The 20,227-nt window shown below is 50.1% G+C and overlaps 1 protein-coding gene across 1 annotated transcript in view; it reads left to right on the forward strand.

Annotated features, from left to right (window-relative positions):
• Positions 1-9,878: 9,878 nt before the first annotated feature.
• The window catches only part of Usp2 (ubiquitin specific peptidase 2), a 28,283-nt gene continuing 17,934 nt past the window's right edge, over positions 9,879-20,227 (forward strand). The window contains exons 1-2 of the mRNA XM_059267686.1: positions 9,879-10,122; positions 18,211-19,064. Of these exons, the coding sequence (XP_059123669.1) occupies positions 18,252-19,064 (813 nt within the window). The 5' untranslated portion in view covers positions 9,879-10,122; positions 18,211-18,251. The remainder of the gene's footprint in view (positions 10,123-18,210; positions 19,065-20,227) is intronic.

The following is a 20,227-nucleotide window of genomic DNA, read 5'->3' on the forward strand; positions in this document are numbered from 1 at the left end:
TGTGCTTGGGCAGAACAGCATGGCAATGGCCGTGTGTGTGGTGAGGGACATTCATGCACACAGTGGTAGACCAGGAAGCAAAGACCACGACGGGAACCAGGAGCTAGGTATAACCTTCAAAGGCACACTTGCTTCCTCCAGCCCAGTCTTCTCTCCTAAAGGTTTCACAGTGTCCCAAAAATAGTACTCCCTCTGGAAAGCAAGAGTTCAAAATGAGCTGGTGGGGGGCATTTCAAACCTTAGCATTCAACCTAGAACACCGAGCTTTGAAGCTTGGCTGTTTGCTGCTGTTCTACCAGCTGCACAGCTGTAGACCCCAGCTACACAGGATGGCAGCTGCTGGCCACAGGCTGTTACTTAAATGTGCACTCAACTGAACTTAGAGAAGTCCAAAGCCAGCTGGCCAGATGACTTAGCAGTTAAGAGCATGGACCGCTCTTGCACAAGATTCCAGTTCAGTTACCATCATCCACATCAGATGCCTCACAACTAACCATAACTCCAACACCAGGAGCTCCCACAGGCTCTTCTGGCTTGAGGGCACCCACACTCACATGACACACAAACACAGACAGACAGAGTCACAGATACAAATAAAAAAATTTAAAGAAGTTAAAGCCAGCCGGGTGGTGGTGGTGCATGCTCTTAATCCCAGCACTCAGGAAGCAGAGGCAGTCAGATCTCTGTAAGTTCAAGGTCAGCATGGCCTACAGGACAGCTAAGGTTATACAGAGAAACTGTCTCAAAACACCAAAAAACAAAGAGGAGGAGGAGGAGGAGGAGGAGGAGGAGGAGGAGGAGGAGGAAGAGAAGAAGTTAAAGCCAAGCCTGGCAGCTCACGTCTTTAATTCCAGCACTTGACGTGCAGACGCAGGCCTGTCTCTGGGAATTTGAGCCTGGTCTACATAGCTAGTTCTAGGCCAGACAGGCTCTACTGTGAGATCTTGTCAGAAGGAGGGAAGAGGAGGAAGAAAAGAAGTGGGGTTGTGGGTGAGGGAGTTGTTAAAAGTTCAGTTGCAGGGCTGGAGTGATGGCTCAGCGGTTAAGAGCACTGGCTGCTCTTCCAGAGGACCCGGATTCAATTCCCAGCACCCACATGGTAGCTCACAACTGTACAACTGTCTGTAACTCCAGTTCTAGGAGCTCTGATGCCAATGTACATAAAATAAAGGAAATAAATTGTATTTAAAAAAACAGGCAGGGAAATTAAAAAAAAAAAAAAAGTTCAGTTGCTCAGTCATACCAGCTATTCTCAGGAGAGCAAAAACCACTGCCACCCTAGAGAAGAGTTTCATGGGATGAGGCTGGACTAGACTATAGCTGTGGGTTGTTTGACCTACAGCCCTTACGTGCAATAGCCAAACTCCCAAAGAGGTGCTAGAATAAGGGAGCTTCCAGAAACCTCTCAGCCCAGCTGCCCAAGGCTGAGATCAGTACCTCCAGCCTAGGAATGCTTTGAGCACTCCACTCCGCAGCCCTGAGGCCAGAGAGCAGGGGACTCTCATCCTTGTGCCAGGCCAACCCCCCCCCCCTCCCCCGCGCCCCAGTTCTTGTTTTCCTCCTCGGCACACCTGAGAGTGGAAACGTCTTCAGAGTACTTCCTCAGAGCACAGCTGAGCACAGCACAGATCAGTGATGCCTCTAATCCTAACAAGCCACCCACAAGCTCAAGGCTCTTGTCACATCTGTGCATACAAAACTGTGTCTCAGCCTGCCACATGGGGCCCTGGTAGGTTGGTGGATGTGTATCTTCTACCCACTTCCTTCTCTCTATTGGTCTCCCGATTGCAGCAAAGCTCCTCTTTCCTAGCCCTTCCTGCTGTCTTTCTTAGTTTTCTGTCTTCCTCCTCAGCTCCTATCAGCTCCTGCTGGGCCAAGATTTCTTTTGTATAGCACAGAAAACCTCAAAGAAATGCCTTTCTTCCCATCACTGTCTACAAAGCCAGAAGACACAAAGGAGTCCCATCCAGACATATTCAACATGCATCTCTGGGGCTGGAGAAAGAGCTCAGCTTTGCCTGCTGCTTTTCCAGAGGTTCCAAGTTCAGTTCCCAGCACCTATGCTAAACGACTCACAACCGCCTGTAACCCCACCTCCAAGGGATTTGATGCCCTCTTCTGGTCTCCACTGGTGCGCGCACGCACGCACACACACACACACACACACACACACACACACACACACACACATACACACACTCTCACACGAATTAGTAAAAATAATAAAAAATAAAGTGATAAGTTTTTGCACCCTGAAGGCCTCTCCACTGATGCAGCAAATCCAAATCAGACTGAATCAGGAAAAGCCCAGGTTTAATGAGTGAAGTATTCCCAGGTGATTCCCTGGCCCCTCAGAGAGGAGACTAGGAGGAGAGACCAGAAGAACCACGGATCTGTTTTCTAGGATGCAGCTTATATCCCCTGTGGGAGTGGTCTTGAGCCTCTCTGGGGGAGGGGCTGTGTTTGGTGGGCTTTGAAGGGGTGGGTTTAGGGAAAGAGATGGGGGAGGGGGGTTGAGGTGGATCTTCCACCAGCTCCTTCCAAACATTCCAGACTCTTTGGGTATAGACATGCCAGGATGCCAGGGGTTGAGGTGGAGCTTCCACCCAAACATAAAGCATTCCTAAAGTCAGGATGTAATATATGAGAGAAGAATAAAAAGAGAGAGAAATGAAAATAGAAGTGAACCCTGACTGTGAACTTTGTGGGTGGGACTGTGATATGTCAAAGCAGATTAATGTAACAAATGTACCATGGTGGGGTCACCAGTAATGGGGGAGTTAAACATGCATGGGACAAGGGACAGATTTTACCTTCAATTTTTCTGTGAACCTAAAACTACTCTTTTAAAAACTGACACTTTTTTTTTTTAAACAAGGAAGGAGGAAAACAATTTGAATGAGACATCCCTCCAAAGGAGATACACAGTGAGCAAGCTCATGGAAGGGAACTCAGCATCCTTAGTCATTGTAGAACTGTCAATCAAAACCACAATGAGAGCTGGGCAGTGGTGGCACACGCCTTTAATCCCAGCACTCAGGAGGCAGACCATGTAGATCTCTGTGGGTTTGAGGCCAGCCTGAGCTACAGAGTGAGTTTCAGGAAAGGCTCCAAAGCTACACAGAAAACCTCTGTCTCAAAAAAACCAAAAAAAAAAAAAAAAAAAAAACACAGTGAGGTGAGACTTCACACCCTATAGGATGATTATAATCAAAAAGGTAATGTTGACTGGCAAGCAAAGAAGTTGGAGCCCTCATAACTGTTGATGGGGTTGAAAGTAGCTCAGCTACTTTGTAGAATAGTTTAGCAGCTTTTTTTTTTTTTTAATGTATACAGTGTTCTGCCTGCTTATATGTCTGCAGGCCAGAAGAGGGCTCCAGATCTCATTACAGATGGTTGTGAGCCACCATATGGTTGTTGGGAATTGAACTCAGGACCTCTGGAAGAGCAGCCAGTGTTCTTAACCATTGAGCCATCCCTCCAGCCCCTAGCAGCTCTTAAAACACAAGCTGGTCATGGTAGCTGTAGTACTAGAAGGTGGAGACAAAGATCTGTGAAAATTCAAGGACAGACAGCCTCAACAACACACCATTGGGTGGGGGTCAGGCCAGCTAGGTTTACACAGGAAGATCCCACCTCAAAACACAAAAACCCAGAAAGGTTCAACAGAATAGTCACACAACAAATTAATCATAGGACAGGTCCACCCTAAGCCATATAATTAAGAGAAGTGGGGAAATTAGTATAGTTTGAATGTAAAAGATCCTTCACAGGTTCATGAACTGGGGGACTGGTTCTAAGCTGATGGGTGTTTGGGAAATAAGAAAAAGAAAAAGAAAAAGAAAAGCATTCCTTTCATGTCAATGGTAGGTACTAGCCTTGTACTTAGTACAAGCTAAATAATAAAAAGCCCATGCAGAAATCTTCCAAAGCACAGAATCAGTATCCCCAAAGTGAATGGAAGTCTCCCTTTCTAGACACAGATCTACTTGCAGCCTTTTTTAAATGGTTTTTATTTTTATTTTATTTTTTGTGTATGAGTGTTTTGCCTTCATGTTATGTATGTATACCACACAGGTGCAGTGCCCACAGAGTACAGGAACTGGAGTTACAGATGGTTGTAAGTCACCATATGGGTTCTTGGAACTGAACTTGGGTCATCTGGAAGAGCAGTGAGTGTTCTTAACCTCTGAATCATCTCTCCAGCCCCTATTTGCTACTTTCAAGTGATCATTTTTTCTGCTTCCCTTACCAAAATGTCAAGACCCACAGGATGAAGCCAGGTTCCTTAAAGCCCAGGTCAAGGGCCATGATGGAGCTAGTTGCAGGCAACAGCAAATAGAAACTCCAAAGTCAGGAAGTCAGGCTGGGGATTTGACTTGGTGGTAGAACATTTACCTAGAATACACAAGGTCCTGGATTCAGTCCCCAGTATAGCTAAAGAATGGGGTAGGGGCCTAACCCCAAGGGAACATGAAGCTATAGTATGTATCAAAACAAGCCAGATTCATTGGGCAGGAGAGACAGAGAAGTAGGCAAGAATGGTTGCCAAGCAACCTAAAGACCTGAGTTCAATCCCCAGAACCTTCTATGGAAGGAGAACTGACTTCTGTATGTTGTCCTTTAATTTCCACCTTGTAGAAGACAATCATCTCTGGGAAATCGCCCTCTAACATGCACCTCTGTCTCACACACACACACACACACACACACACACACACACACACACACACACATCTTGCTCACACACAACAAAAATGTTCGCAAAGATGCAGGATTCCAAATCTGCATAGTAAGTGAGAACATGAATCAGAGACACCTTGGAGTCATAACCCTGATGCCTTCTACTGTTGACAATGTCTTTTCATACCCTACTCCCTGTCCCAGGACAGCCCCAAATTTCTCAGATAGCCATCCCCAGGCTAGCAGGTGCTGCAGTAGCCACAAATTTATTGAAAATGCAAATGTTCAAGGCCATCTTAGACCTCCCGAGTCAGAGAGAAGGTTCTGGTTCAACATGGAGAACACTGAGACCTGAATTTTTTTCTTTCTTTCTTTTTTTTTTTTTTTTGGTTTTTCAAGACAGGGTTTCTCTGTGTAGTTTTGGTGCCTGTCCTGGATCTCTGTAGACCAGGCTGGCCTTGAACTCACAGAGATCTGCCTGGCTCTGCCTCCCGAGTGCTGGGATCAAAGGCGTGTGCCACCGCCACCTGGCCTGTTTTTTTGTTTTTAAATTGGGTTTGAACCCAGGGCCTCAAACAAGCACTCTACCATGAGGTGTATAACTAGCACTGTTGATAGGCACTTCATATTCTTGAGACAGTGTCTCACTAGGTTGCCCAATCTGACCTTGATCTTACTCTGTAACCCAGAGAAGCCTTGAACTTGCAATCCCCTAGCCTTTGCAATGCTCTAGCCTCAGCCTCCTGAATAGCTGAAATTACAGGCCCACACCACCACTTCCAACTTAATAACTATTTTCTTCTAACTTCTCTTAATCCAGCAAATGCCTGTCTTTCCTCAGCCAACCTCACTAGCTGGCCTCACTTTCCAATTCACGGAAAGATGAGGCAGTGCAAAATCTCCACCACATCCATCCACCTCCCATACCTGTCCCAGGGCTCTACGCCTCTCCCCTCACTTTAGGTGATTCACACCCCTAATCAAAGCCAGTCCTTCTGCTACCAAACTCAACCTCATCCCTTCATATAATTGGGACAGTGCTCTGGACATTCTACATAGTGAACTCAAGGCTACATAGTAAGACCTTGTCTCAAAAAAAAAAAAAAAAAAAAAGACAAAATCAAACAAACAAAAAAACAGGAAGAGCCAAAGAAATGCACCGGTGAGTAAACACTCTTGCTGCAAAAACCTGACAACCAGAGTCCACAACCAGAGTCCACATCCCTGGAACCAAGTCAGAAGTGAAGGCCATGGTGCACATTTGTAATCACAGTGTTTCAACAGCAAGATGGGAGTCAGAAACTGGGCCAGTTGGCCCTGAGCATGCAGTGAAGCAGCAGAAACAAGAGGTTCTGCCTCAAAACAAGGTGAAAAGGGATAACTAATGTTCAAAAATAGTCCTCTGACACCTACATATGCACCATGGCATGTGTGGACCCATGTTCTTGTTCATATAATACACACACACACACACACACACACACACACACACACATCTTGAAAGGGAGCGATATTTCCATCCCTTGCCTCCCATTCTTTATTGAACTCATCCAAACTCAGATGTTCACCTGACTGCTCTACCAAACTCCACCAAATATGTTCTGGTCAAGGTCATCAACCTTCTAAATCAATTCTAAAACTCATCTCGTTTAATCTATTGACATTTGTTGCTTTTGCTCTTTCCCTTCTTGTGGGAGCCCAGCTGGGCTACCACATTTTACCTCAGGGTACTCTTGAGGAGGGTGATGTGAGAAATATTTAGATAGGATAGAGGGGAGAGAAACAGAAACACAGGATAGTCTCGGGAGGGCCTGGGTCCTTATCCACCAGCCACTTCTGTCTCTTCTAAAGGGCTATTTATAGGAATGCCAAGGGGTGGAGCAAAAGACCTCCCCCTAGCTCAGCCAAGTGTAGACCCTTCCAATAACCTAGTAACCATGCACATGGTCAAGCAATCCTCTAATGCAGCTCTGCTGGGTAAAGCAAGCTCAGATCTTACTAGGAAATCTCTGAGGGCCTCCACACCTCCTCCCTTAGCATCCCACACACTGGCCACTCCAGTCTCAGATGGCTTCAACCATCTCTGAAGCTACTTAATGTTGGAAAACCCCAGAATTCAGGCCTTACACTCTTCTCTGTCGACATTTGCCAATCTCTTTACATACCATGATTTTAAGTAACCTGAGGACCCTCAATGTTATAACCTCCCCAGCCCAGATCACAGCCGACTTCAACATCTGCTTTTTTTTATATCATCAAATGCATGATATAATACCAGGCTAACATACCTGCTCCTCTCCACCAAAGCCTGCCCCTTCTACAGCTTCCTTCTCTCATGTTCAAAAAACAATCCCTCCCTTTCTCTCTTGCTACCTAACCCATCACAAAACTCTGTTCATGCTGCAGTCAAAGCACATCCAGGTTACAACCGCTGTCAATTCTCTTGCTTCCCCCAAAACCAGTGAGTGTGCCTATCATTTCTTCCCAGGTGAATTCGCTAACCTTGTGCTGCTCTGGCTCTCTTCAGATCTGTTCTCCACTCATAAATCACATCCATATTGCTCTGCCCAAAACCTTCCTGGACTTCCATCTCAGCGTACAAAAAAACCAGCAGAAGGTGGTCCTGAGCAGCAGCAAGATCAGGTGGATCCCCGCAATTTGAGCCAAAAAGAGGGGCATATTATTATTATTAGGACACAGGCTAGAATATTCCTGATTTACCTAAAGGTGATAGCATAGGGAGGCGCATCCCCAGCTGGAGCCAGGCTCTGACTATAAAGCCCCATATATGACTCTAATGGTTTTACCTTTTCATGGATTTCTGGGTGTCTTAGTTAAGACTAGTACAGCTGTGGTGAAACACCATTACCTAAAGCAACTTGGGAAGGAAAAGGTTTATTTGGCTTAGACTTCCACATCATAGTTCATCACTGAAGGAAGTCAGGTCAGGAACTCAAACATTGCAGGAACCTGGAGGCAGGAGCTGAAGCAGAGGCCATGGGGGCTTACCGGCTTGCTCCTCATGGTTTGATCAACCTGTTTTCTTATAGAACCCAGGACCACTAGCCCGGGGATGGTACCATCCACAGTGGCCTGGGCCCTCCCACATCAATCACTAATTAAGAAAATGCCCTTTAGACAAATCTTACAGAGGCATTTTCTCAACTGAGGTTCCCTCCTTTAAGATAATTCCAGCTTGTGTCAAGTTGAAGAAATTAGCCAGCACACCAAGAGAGTATGTAGGAAAAATCAGCTAGATAATTCAGGAAATCATGGTGGTTATGACCCAAGACAGCTATGGGCATGGCAAGCTGTATCCATACACCACTCCAGCCACACCCACCTAGTTTTCCTCAAAAGTAGCATATGGCTCCCACCTCAGGACCTTTGCATTTACTGTTCCTTCTGCCTGGAACATTCTGTCCCTACACATCCACACGGCTCACGTCTTGCCACTTGCAGGTCACTCATGTGTTATCTTCTCATTGGGTCACCTCAGATCACAACCTACACACTCCTTACCACCCCGGGGTCTAACTGGCTTCCACCGCTCCGCCACCTCACATACTATATTTTGTACCTTTTGATTATTGTCCCTCCGTTTCTCCTAAAATGTGAGCCCCTCAAAGAGGGATTGCACCTGTTTTATTCACTGCCCTACATAGCTCCAATATCTAGAATAGTGTCTGATATATTCCATGCCTGTCTCTTAAATGATGGGGTGAGGGTTGGTGGAAATGTAAGTATCCCCCTTCTGGTTGCATCTAAGTTCTTTGGGGAATATAAGGAGGAACTTGAAAGTAGAGACCCATCGTGATAACAGTGTGGAAAATGGGAGGAGAAGCTAAGGGCACCTGGAAGAATTAATAATCCAGGTAAAGCTGAAGTCTTGGATGTACCATGGCACCACCCTACTTAGTTGGGCGGTTTTCTTCATCAGTGTGGAAAAAGTGGAGGAGGGTGGGTAATAAGAATCAAGAAGGGAAAAATTCAAGATTTGCGTCAGTCTTTTCTTTTTTTCTTTAAGAGGAAGCCAACAGGGTTAGCATTTCGTTTTCATTTTGTTTTTACATTTGTTTGCTTGTTTGTGTGTGTGTTTGTGTGTGCATGCACATGTAGAGGTCAGAGGACAAACCCACGTGAGTTGGCTTTCTCCTTCCAACTCTGGAATTCTGGGGATCAGACTGAGGTTGGCTGGTTAGGTGGCAAGGGCCTTTATCCACTAGCCATCCTTATGGCCAGCCTCTGCTTTTTCTTAAGAGTTCAGAGAATTCTTCCCACTGACTTGATTACCCACTCCAGCAGCCCGTCATTAAGAGTGACTCTGATTTGTTAACTAAACAATAAACAAACAACTTTTAGAAGTCAAGTTTGCTTAAAATTAAAATACAAATTGCCTCTCTTCTTTTTAATTCTAATGCTAATAGCTTAGATAAAATACCTATCCTTTCTTGAGATGAATCACCTAAATGAGCCACCATACTGTGTTGGCAGGAATGCAATGGGCCCTTGACATTTACTACCTCGTGACACCGGACCTATCTATACATTGTCTCTCTAGGCTTCAGCTACATCATGCAGTAGATGGCTATAGTAGTGGTTCTCATTTTACAGAGCCATTAAAAAGATTAAATGAGAAAACTAATACATGCAAAGTACTTATCACAGTGTCTAATAAAGTAATGCACTTAATAAGTAGCCCATAGGATGAGTCGTTTGAATAGTAATGTGACAGTATCATGTTGAACAGACATAATCTTCTTTATCTGCTTGATTGATGAGGCTCTGTAAACATTGCTCTGAGATGTACTTGGTTGTCTGTTTAAAGAAACGCATTTTTAAAATATAAATAAATGAAATAAAAGGGTAGGCAGAAAGAGAAGAGACTGTGGAATAGATCCTTCCCAGCCTGGTAGGAAAGCGTGGAGGAACATTAAGCCTTCCCTAAAATCTGAAAGCTGGTATGACGCCTTCTCCCGTGACGTGGCCCTCTGTCTCAGTCCTTCCAAGCTGCCAGGACCTGTCACATTCCAGTCCACTTCTTTCCTTGCGCCACCGGCTCCAAACAGGCGTGCTTTTGCTCCACGTGGTTCTCTGTATATACTGGTTGCCTGGGAGACCCACGCTGGGCGGGGCTCTATTGACGCCACAATAAGAACAAGCCAATAGCCGTGACGTATATCAGTGACGCGAACGCGGGGTGTGGCTTTCCCGGCCGGGCGCAATGAGGCGGCTGCCCGCTGGGTGGCGCCGATTTCCCGGGGAGGTCCTTTCTGGGCCCCCGGCGGAGGTGGGGGAGAGGCGGGCAGGCACCGAGCGAGGCCAGGGAGCCCTCTGCGTCAGCCACTGCTCGCTGCACCGCGCCAGTACCAGCCAGGACTCATCCGCAGCTCCATGCTTGTGCCGGGTTCGACTCGTCCATCCTCCGAGAAGAGGCAGGTACGTGCCACCTGTCGCAGATCCGGGGGAAGGGGAAAGACGGGGTGGGTGCCAGCTCGGAGGCTCGGAAAGTAGGGTGTCAACGACAGCCTGGGCAGTCCGGACATGAGAAATGTAGGGCGAAGGCCAGCTGTGCGGGGGAACTCCAGCTGTGGGTGCCAGTGTGTGAGAGGGGCTGCCAGCTGACAGCTCAGGATGCCAGGAAGAGCCATCTGTGTGCTGATCAATGTGTTCTGAGGAAACACTGCTACCGCGGGTACAGGTCTCCGTGCCCTGTGTGGTGTGTGCCGAGAATGACGCCTGGACCCTGACACCCCCCTCCCCGCGTGTGCATGCAGCTACCTCCCTGGCTGTTGTCAAACCTCCTGTCTCTGGTCAGTTTTCCAAAGCGGGGGAAGGGGGTTTAGGGGGAAGCCAGCAGTTAAGCGGAAGGGAAAATTTTCCACCAATCCCAAATCAGAAAGAGGCAACTTTAAAATTCTCACCAATCCCAAAGCAAACGCAGCCATGCCGTGTTCCCTGACAAGCAGTTTGCCAAGCGGGAGTCGTGGCCAACCCCTTCTGGCTCTTCTGAGGAGGGAGAACTCCTAGCTCTTGACCCCAGTGCTTTTGAGAATGGGGTTGAATTGAAGACACCCCCCCCCCCCGCATAGGGGCCGCTTGTCTCTCCAAACATAGGCATAAGCACACACACCAATCAACCCACAAAACCAGAGGCATGGAGAACTGGTAGATGGGCTAGGGTGGGGGTGTCCCCGACTTTGATGCTGTAGATGCATGCCACTCTGGAATGAGGATTGGAATGAGGGCGTCCTCTGAAGTACATCATCAGGACCCAGTCTGAGTCAGTACCCTGTGCTGAGACAGGGTGGAGGCACCAGCCCCAGGGCCCTTCCAGTCTTCTGGGAAGAGCCATCAAGAAACAGAAGACTCACCTTGGGAGCAGACAGGTGCACCAAGGCCAGAGAGGCCCTCCTCTAGTAATCCTGTCCAGCCTGCCTTTGCCGCCCTGGAACCCTGAGCTCTCCAACAGGTAGACTGGAACCGCCCCTCCGGGGCTAGGCACTTTCCCGGCAGCCCAGGGAAGCCACACTTGCTATTATTATTATTATTATTATTATTATTATTATTATTATTATTTTCTGAACAAAGAGGAGAGGAGCCCAAGTCGGCTTGGCCTGTTGCCTTGGGAAGGTGGCAAGATTCGTCTGCCCTTTCCATTTTGGGGATGTGGGCCAGTTCGGAAAACCACGGGGCTGGTCTCTGGTATCAGAGCAATCCCCTGAGGGGTGGCCTGAGGACTTTTTCTTCTAGAAAAGGTCACCTTCTAGGAAAAATTGCCTGCTGCTACCAACATTAGTAGTAATTAGATAAGAAGTGGAAATAGTCAATAAGATTGCCATTTATTGAACTCTTGCTATGTTCAAGGAAGCTTAAAACTATTATTTTATCCTCATCATTGTGAGGCATACCATAATCACTACTGTTGTTATTATTCATGGTTTGTTTGTTTGTTTGTTTGGGGTTTTTTTTGGTTTTTCAAGACAGGGTTTTCTGGGTAGCCCTGGCTGTCTGCTCTGTAGACCAGGCTGGCCTTCAACTCAGAGATCCTGCTGCCTCTGCCTCCCGTTGAGATTAAAGGCTTGTGTGCCACCACCCCTGGCTCTAGTATTCATGTTTTACAAATTACATAGCTAAGATTCAGAGAGCTTAAGTGCTCTTGCAAACTATCTTAGATCCAATAAGGGGAAGAATGGGAATTCAGGTCTAGACCTAGAAGTCCACCATTTAAAAAAAAGTAATGGACTGAAACCTGAGTGCTGGCCCTGAGCACCTCTCTCTGCCCATGTGTCCTGGAGCTAGGTCCTCCCCATCTCAGAGTTCCCCTAGCTGAACTAGCAGTTTAGCCTGTTCCTGTTTGCTCTGTCTATGACTGACAGCTCTAGAGACTCCGCCTTCCCCATGTCTGGGACTCCAGTTCAGCCCCAGCCTTCTGCTCTTATCCCCCCCGCCCTTGATCCTTCCTGTTTTACTTCCAAATATCCCCTCCCAGGATTCTAGCTAGCTCTCCTCGGCTATCACCCGGCCCCTGGGCATCGGGTGGAAGGTGGGCATGTCACTGCCCCTTTAATTCTCCTGGGGCTTGGAATGCAAGTGAGTTGCCATCTCTGCGAGGTCAGATAAGATACTATATATATCTAGCTAGCGTAACCTGAGCTCCGGATTACCCAGCTCCAGTTAGACTCCTGCTTCTGGACTCTATACTGCAGTCCCTTCCCTGCTGGGAAAGAAGCCCCCAGCTCCCATCCAGCACCCCTGGACACAGGTCAGTAGCTTTCTCTTTGGTCTCTGAGCTTCAAGGGCAGCCGAGTGACCCAAGTAAGCCCTGAGTGAGTCTGGAGGAGCATGATAGACCAGCACCCACTGGCCTGGTGAGTGCTGTAACCAAGCCCAAATGCTCCTTAAGATATGGGAACAGAAGACAGCTGAAACCCTAATGGGAGCGAGATGGGATTCTCTCCAGAGAAGGGGGCACTGGGAAGGTACCTGGGCACGGGGGGATGGGAAAGAGGATTGAAGGCTAACTCTGCTTCCAGGAAGCCTGTTTCTTTGCCTTTTCTGGACTTATAGAGATATCCACCCTTCCCAACCCCAAATTATGTATTATATATCCTATAGCAATGCCTCCTGGGCCTACCCACTTCCTCTCCACAAGTCAGGATGGTTGTTGTAATCTCTTCAATCTCTGATCTTTGTCTTACCTCCTCATCTCCCCTCCCCTCCCCAAGTTTTGAGGCACCTTCTAAAGCCAAGAGAAATAGAGACACAAATTCCTTTGCATGACCCGCCCCCCCAAAAGCCAAGAGGATCCTATGATAAGTGGGTGGACTGCTGAGAACCAGCCTCGAATAGAGAGAGAGGTGCTGGCAACAGGTCAGAGGTCAGAGGTCAGGCTGGGGCTCCAGGGGCCTGAGAGGACAGAGGGTATGACACATAGTGTATGCCACCCCCATCCTCCTGTCCTTTTCTCCACACCTGCCAGGGTGGACGCTTGTGGCCTGGAAGAGTGGCAAGGGATCCAAGCTGCCAGGAAGAAAGGTCACGGACTGTGACAGGGTCCCCTCTCACCTGTCTTACCCCTCCGGTCAGCACATTCTGATGCAGTTAGCAAGTAGCTTTGGGAAGCTCTGAGGTCACCGTGGTGGAGGTTCCCAAGCACTTAGTGAGACCGACTGAGACTCCCCACTGACCTGAACATCTGGGTAGGAGGAAAGGAACTTAGTGCTGTTTGGGTGTGTCCATGAAGTTTGTCTTGGGGGGAACGGGAGGCCTCTGTCAGGCAGCCGCAAAGCCACGGAAGTGGACATGCTTTCGCCTCAGGAAGGCGAGTCCCTGTGGACAGAAAGGGGCATGGAGTCCGTTGAGATGTGGGGCACCATCACCCATCCCCTGCCTCCAGGGCCAGGAGTGCCTGGGATTCTTGAGGTTTAAGCCCCTCCCCTAGCTGGGCAGGTTAGGGAGCCATTCACGTGAGCGAGCGACAGGAAATGACAGTGACTGATGACAGTGACTTGATGCCAGGAGGTTGGCTGCCTCGAGGGAACAGGGTTCATTTCAACCCCTGACTCACCTAATGTGGGCACCCAGGGAGTGGGCTAAGCGGCAGCCAGGGGAAGAAGGCTCAGGGATCTGTCCACAGCCAGGCTGGGGCCCAGGAGCCTGTGCTGGGGTAGATGCAGTGCCAGGGGACACACAGAGCTTGGCACAGCAGGTGAAATGGAGGCCTCTCTCACCATCTCGCGGCTGATCGGTATTGTGCTGTGGCTCGGGTTGCCACCAGGCTTCACTTTCATTCACCCACAGTGGAAAATCCAGGGGCTGCTCCTGCAGGAAGGAGTCTCTCCTAGATAGATGGACATCTGCAATCCTGGAGGGGTCCTCTCTCGACTCCACAGGCCCACGGTCCTGCTCCAGGGGCAGGGGATAGCTTCAGAGCGACTGGAGAGGACAGAGAGCAGGTCCCATCCAGCTCTGGTACTACAGTACCTCTGGGAGATGGTCCATATTACTTGCAGAAAGAATTCTTTCCTTGTCTGCAAGTAGACATATTGTTAGCATCCGCTGCTGAGAGCTGCAGGTGGACTGAGTTAATACACTACAGCCCAAGTCAGTGTGGTTTTAAATGTTAAAACCTTTAGAAATACAAACGATAAAAACTTCATTTGAAAGTTTCACTATTAGGTAGGTGTGGTGGCTCGTACTTAGAATCCCAGCACTTGGGACATGAGACAAGATAGAAAGTTTGAGGCCAGCCTAGGCTACAAAGTAAGATCTGTCCCCAAATCCACTATTTAAATTTTGTGCCCATTTAGAATTATGGCTATCCTTTTCATTTTAATTTAATGTTAACAGTGTAACCTTCGCAATTATGTTTATAAGCCGGAGTATCTATACATCTGAAAAAGTTCAAGCTTGCATCTACACTAAGACCTCTAGGCCTCTTCATCCAAGCACGCTGCCAAGAAGGTAGGGAGGACCATGTGCATATGGTATGAGGCTGGCCGGCAGATAAAATCAGAAGCTGCATATGAGATCCTCAGTGAGCTTGGTGCCTGGGCTATAGGTGTGTGGGACCAGCTGGCTGGGAGCCACAGCTGCATGACTCCAGTGTCCCCACAGGAAGCCGAATGCACCTATGCAAGACAATGCCAGCATGCCAGTTTCTGGGGAAAACTTTGCAAAACGATGGGGAACCTCTGAAGGGAGGCAACAACCCCTCTGTAAAGATGCCATGAAGAAGGAGCATGGGTTGGGACTCCCCGCTGTGGTCCAAGGTGGCAGGCACCTGGGGAGGCACAGCCAGGAGCCACATGCCTGAACTTGCCAGTTGTGGATAAACAATGAAAGGAGCCAGGCAGCAGAGGCCCCACACTGGACAGGGAGGAGTATGGGGGATCCCAGCCAATAGGCTGGCCTCCCACTGCCCCATGAAAGAGCCATTCAGTCCCAGCCCGTTCCTGTGGCAACAGGGAGACTCGAAGCCATGTGAGTGCTGCCCTTCCTGTCCCTGTCTTGCTCAGCAAGGCCACAACCAGATCCCCAACTGAAGCTCCAGCCCGTGGTGCGTTCTGTAGCCCCCCCAGGGAGAGCAGTACCAGGTAATGCCAAGAGATACCAACTTAAAACGGTCTCTTCACCTTTTCTCCATTAAGAGTAGGGTTGGGGGGTGGGGGGAGATGTGCAAGGGAACCCTCTCCTAGCCCCGGGAACTGTGAGGCAGGCATCGGAGCTGAGTGGCAGTTTCCCCGAGGCTGGGATGGGGTAACTGGTGGAACTGGCATGGGGGGGGGGGGGGGGCTTGGCAGTAGCCTGCCACATTGGAGCAGAGGAGAGAGCTGGGATTAGGGAGCCCTCCCCAGGGTCCTGTGAGCTAGAAGATGCGGCTCCAGGTTCAGGCCTGAACAGTGCCAACGCTGTCTGTCTCTGTTGCTGTGTCTTGTTCGGCCTGGGCACTTGTGCGTCATCCTCAGGGCTAAGAGAGGTCACAGGCTTGGGGCACTGCCCGCAGAATACCAATTTCCTAGGAGCCTGGGTCTGGGAGAAGGGAGGGAGAGCCGTGGGGAGGAGCCATGAGCTCACACCCTGGGGGTGGGGGCCAATCTGATTGGCTGCTGTATGTCCCAGAGCCCAGCTCCTGAGACCTGGAGTCTCTTTGACTTTGCATTATTGATGGAGTTCTCCAAAGTGAAATGGAGCAGGACGGGGTCCCCTGCCCCCACCCCTAAGCCTCTGCCTGCACCCCCCCACACACACACACACACACACCTGTGGTTTCCCTCTATCCCTGCTTCAAATCCTTCCCCAGTTACTATTTCCCCGAGCAAAGTGGAAGTTGCATGGAAGGAAGGAACGTAGTGGGCAAGGAAGTGTACATGCAGAGCAAGAAAAGGACCGCCAGGAGAGACAGACGGCCTTTCTGATGCCAGCCGGGCCTGGACATTGCTGGCCGTCTCTGGCACAGTTAAGGGACACTGTTCTGTGACCACCAGCTCACCTCCCACCTCTACCTTGAGTTGCTTGAGTTTCTGTCACCTTCTGCCAAGCTCTCAGCATTTAGGGCTTGGCACAAACTCCTCTCTGCCCTAGTAAGCTGGGCTGCTGGCCTGGGCAAGCTGTGGGCTGCTTGAGCCCATGTCTGCTGAATGGCTAGATGTCTGCCCACTACCCACTTAGCTCCCTGGGGGTGGCAGAGGGAAACCTGGTGCCCAAGCTGAGGTTGGAGCCAGCCAAGCCAGGAGGATGTCCAGCCCTGCCATTATTATAGACTGCAAAGGGAGGAGCCGGGCTGCCTGGCTGGGGCTCCGGGAGGAGATAATAACCAGTCGTTGTTAAATGCTTTCACGTGTTATTATCTCACTTGTTCCTCACGACAACGAGATAGGAATCCCGATAATGATTATACTCATTTACACGTGAGGAAATTGGGGCTCAAAGAGGTTAAAGAACGAGTGTAATTTTGCTCAGCTAGCCTGTCACGGGGGGGGGGGGGGGGGGTGTCAAAGTCAACCCTGGGGCCAATGAGATGTCTCAGTACTTGCCGCCAAACCTGATGACCCACATTCGAACCCCCAAACCTGCATAATGGAAAGACAGAACTGACTCCCACAAGTTGTCCTCTGACCTTCATACACACACACACCACACACACACACACACACACACACACACACACACACACGCAAGCACACATGGCGGGGGGGGGGGGGGATTTTTAAAATCATATGCTACTCTGAGAGTCTTGGATAGGTCTCCACCCTGAGCCCCCGACTCAAGAGTCCCTGAAGAAAGGAGCCTAATGCTCCTTGGCTCCTTGCTCCTTTCTCCAAAGCACCTTCTCCACTCCTCCTCCATGGTGGAGGGATTCTAGGCATCTCCAGACCAGCTTAACTCTGATGAGGAATGATAACAGCGAGGCTGAGGGGAAAGGGTGCTGGGCCACGACCTGGGTTCCAATCCTGACTCTAGATAGCATGTGAATTTGGGCGAACAAGCACCACTGTTCCTATCCGAACAATAGAGAAGTTAAAAAATGCGTGGCCTTTAGGGCTGTCCAACCTCCACGTTCAGTGGTTAATCCGCAAAAACCTTCCATCTGGGAATGTCTTCTGCAGTACAGGATCTGGACTCTAGGGGGCGCCTCTTGCACAAGTCAAGGAACTCAGGAGCAGTTTGGCACCTGCATGGATAAGGAAGCCTCCTAGGAGGCCATAGGTTCCTAAACTCCAGTTAGACTAGGCCAAACTCGGGGAAAAAAATAGTGCTCCCCTCCCTGTGTGACCAAGCAGCAGGGGCCTGTGTCCAAGGGAGAGTACTGAAGTAGGTCTGGAGACCAGGGTCCAGCCCCCTGCCAGACATTCCCTCACCACCTCCCTGCCTCACTTCCTCTCCTGAGACCCCGTTTTCCTCATGAGGAATCTGACTTGTGGTCATCAGGACATTTCCAGGGGGGCGGTCTATCCCTGAAGGAGTCCTGCTTGCCAACGGTAGGGAAGTAATTAAAAATCAAAATGCTTGTCCTCAGTCCACGAAATGAGGGTGGGGTGGAGCCCTCTCAGGCCCCCACCAGCTCTGAAAGTTCCTGCCAAGACTTACAAGAAGACCCAGGCAGGATTTGGCTAGAGACTCCCTGTGATATAGAGGGTTGGGGAACTGGAAAGGTTAGGCCTCTTGCATGCTTGGGTCTTAGAAGATTCAAGTGACCTCAACAGGCTGATACTGATTTTTGTGTGTGTTCATGGGTACACACAAGCCCATGTACATACCTGTTTGCATGTGTGTTTCTCTGTTTGTTTGTTTGTTGTTGTTGTTTTTCGAGACAGGGTTTCTCTGTGTAGCTTTGCGCCTTTCCTGGAACTCACTTTGTAGACCAGGCTGGCCTCGAACTCACAGAGATCCGCCTGAAGCTAGGCAGCCTCTTGTGGACAGGCCCTGAGTGGCCCCTTTTGGGCCCACGTGGTACAGAGAGCGCGCAGGGAGTGAACCTGGCACCTTGCAGGACCCTTTGACAACTCTTTCTTTGTCTTTCAGCCCATGAGGCTCCCAGTACCCACTGAGTGCCACCCTGAAGGATGTCCCAGCTCTCCTCCACCCTGAAGCGCTATACAGAATCTTCCCGCTACACAGATGCCCCTTATGCCAAATCGGGCTATGGCACCTACACCCCCTCTTCCTATGGGGCCAACCTGGCCGCCTCCTTCCTGGAGAAGGAAAAACTTGCTTTCAAGCCGGTCTCCCCCACCACCTTCCTCCCACGGCCCCGAACCTACAGCCCCTCCTCCATCCTGGACTATGACAGGGGCCGCCCCCTGCTGAGACCTGACATCATTGGGGGTTGTAAGCGGTCTGAGAGCCAGACCCGGGGCAATGAAAGGCCTTCAGGCATCGGACTCAATGGAGGCAGTGGATTCCCGTATGGAGTGTCCAGCAACTCCCTCAGCTACCTGCCCATGAATGCCCGAGACCAGGGGGTGACCCTGAGCCAGAAGAAATCGAACAGCCAATCAGATCTGGCTCGGGATTTTTCCAGCCTCCGGACTTCAGATAGCTACCGGACTTCAGACGGCTACCGGTCCTCAGATGGCTACCGGATAGACCCCGGGAACCTGGGCCGCAGCCCCATGCTGGCCCGCACACGGAAGGAGCTCTGTGCCCTGCAGGGCCTCTACCAAGCAGCCAGCCGCTCTGAGTACCTAACGGACTACCTGGAGAACTGTGGTCGCAAGGGCAGTGCACCACAGGTGCTCACGCAAGCCCCTCCCTCCCGAGTCCCTGAAGTCCTCAGTCCCACCTACCGACCAAGTGGCCGCTACACACTGTGGGAGAAGGGCAAGGGCCAGGCCTCTGGGCCCAGCCGCTCCAGTTCCCCAGGGCGAGACACCATGGTGAGTTTACTCTTGGGGACCCCGTGATGGGCTGGGGAGACAGCCAGTGTTATGTAGGGCCAGGCTAGGAACAGGACTCCCAACCTGACTGATGATTGTTGGCAGCGCTAGTGGAGACGAGCAGGAGAGGTCCTCCCAGCATGGCTGGTGGCCCCACGGCTCAGAGCCGAGGGGAAGGGCTGACCCATGCTCCAAAGACCTTCACGCTTGGCAATGGTCCAAAGATGCTCTAGAATGTTCAGACACCCGTCTGCACTGCTCTTCTCACCCTGCGCTTTCCCATCCAGAATGTCAGGGTCCCATGTAGGTCCTGGTCCATCCGGGGCTGGGTGCCAGAGCGGAGTGGACCACAGTGCTCTCTGTGTGAAGAGAGCCATCCTCCCACCCCATCCCTGCTCTGGATGTTTCTCCTCTTGTCCAGGCATGAGATATCAAGAGTAGGAGGACACTTCCTCTGCCGCCGCTGCCACTCAGATCCAGGGTATCCAGATAGTCGGATTTGGGCCTTTGGAGAAAATGGTGCAGGGTTTTTTTTGTCTGGGGATAGGGATGATCTAATACCTCAGTACTCCAGCCCTGACTGGAATGAGGGAAGAGGCTATGCTGGAGATTGACCAAGGGCTGGCATGGTCTCCCTCACATCTAATCCCTGAACACACCTCCCCTGGGGCAGTGGCTTACATTCCACCTCTCCTGTAGTGAGTGGTGTGTCCATTAGGTGGCGACTGCTCAGAGATTTAAAATGATCATATCTCTACCTCCCTCCCCGCGTGCCTCTGGCAACTCAGAGCTCAGCTGACCTGCTGATTGCATGGATGGATGGATGAGTGACTAGATGGGGGGGAGGGGAGGGAGGGATGTGTGGGTAGATGGATTAATGGGCAGAACACATACGTAGGCAAGCATGTGGGCAAGAGGGGGGGTGCTGTGTTCTCTGCTTTCCTTGTGTACCCCTCCTCATAGAACATACGTCCTTTGTAAATGAGAGTTATGCCACGCAAGAAATGGTGCTTTGGAGGGTTTGTTCGGATAAACAGAGGAAACATTCAGGACCTGGGGCCATAGTTGGGTCATAAACTGTAAAATATGTCATGACGAAAGGTCTTGGGACAACTTTGGTAACAGTACTTAAAGTGTTTCGGCCCTGCTGGGCCTTCTGGGAA

This window comes from Peromyscus eremicus, chromosome 7 (assembly GCF_949786415.1).
Source record: "Peromyscus eremicus chromosome 7, PerEre_H2_v1, whole genome shotgun sequence".
In the NCBI taxonomy this organism is placed as follows: Eukaryota; Metazoa; Chordata; class Mammalia; order Rodentia; family Cricetidae; genus Peromyscus; species Peromyscus eremicus.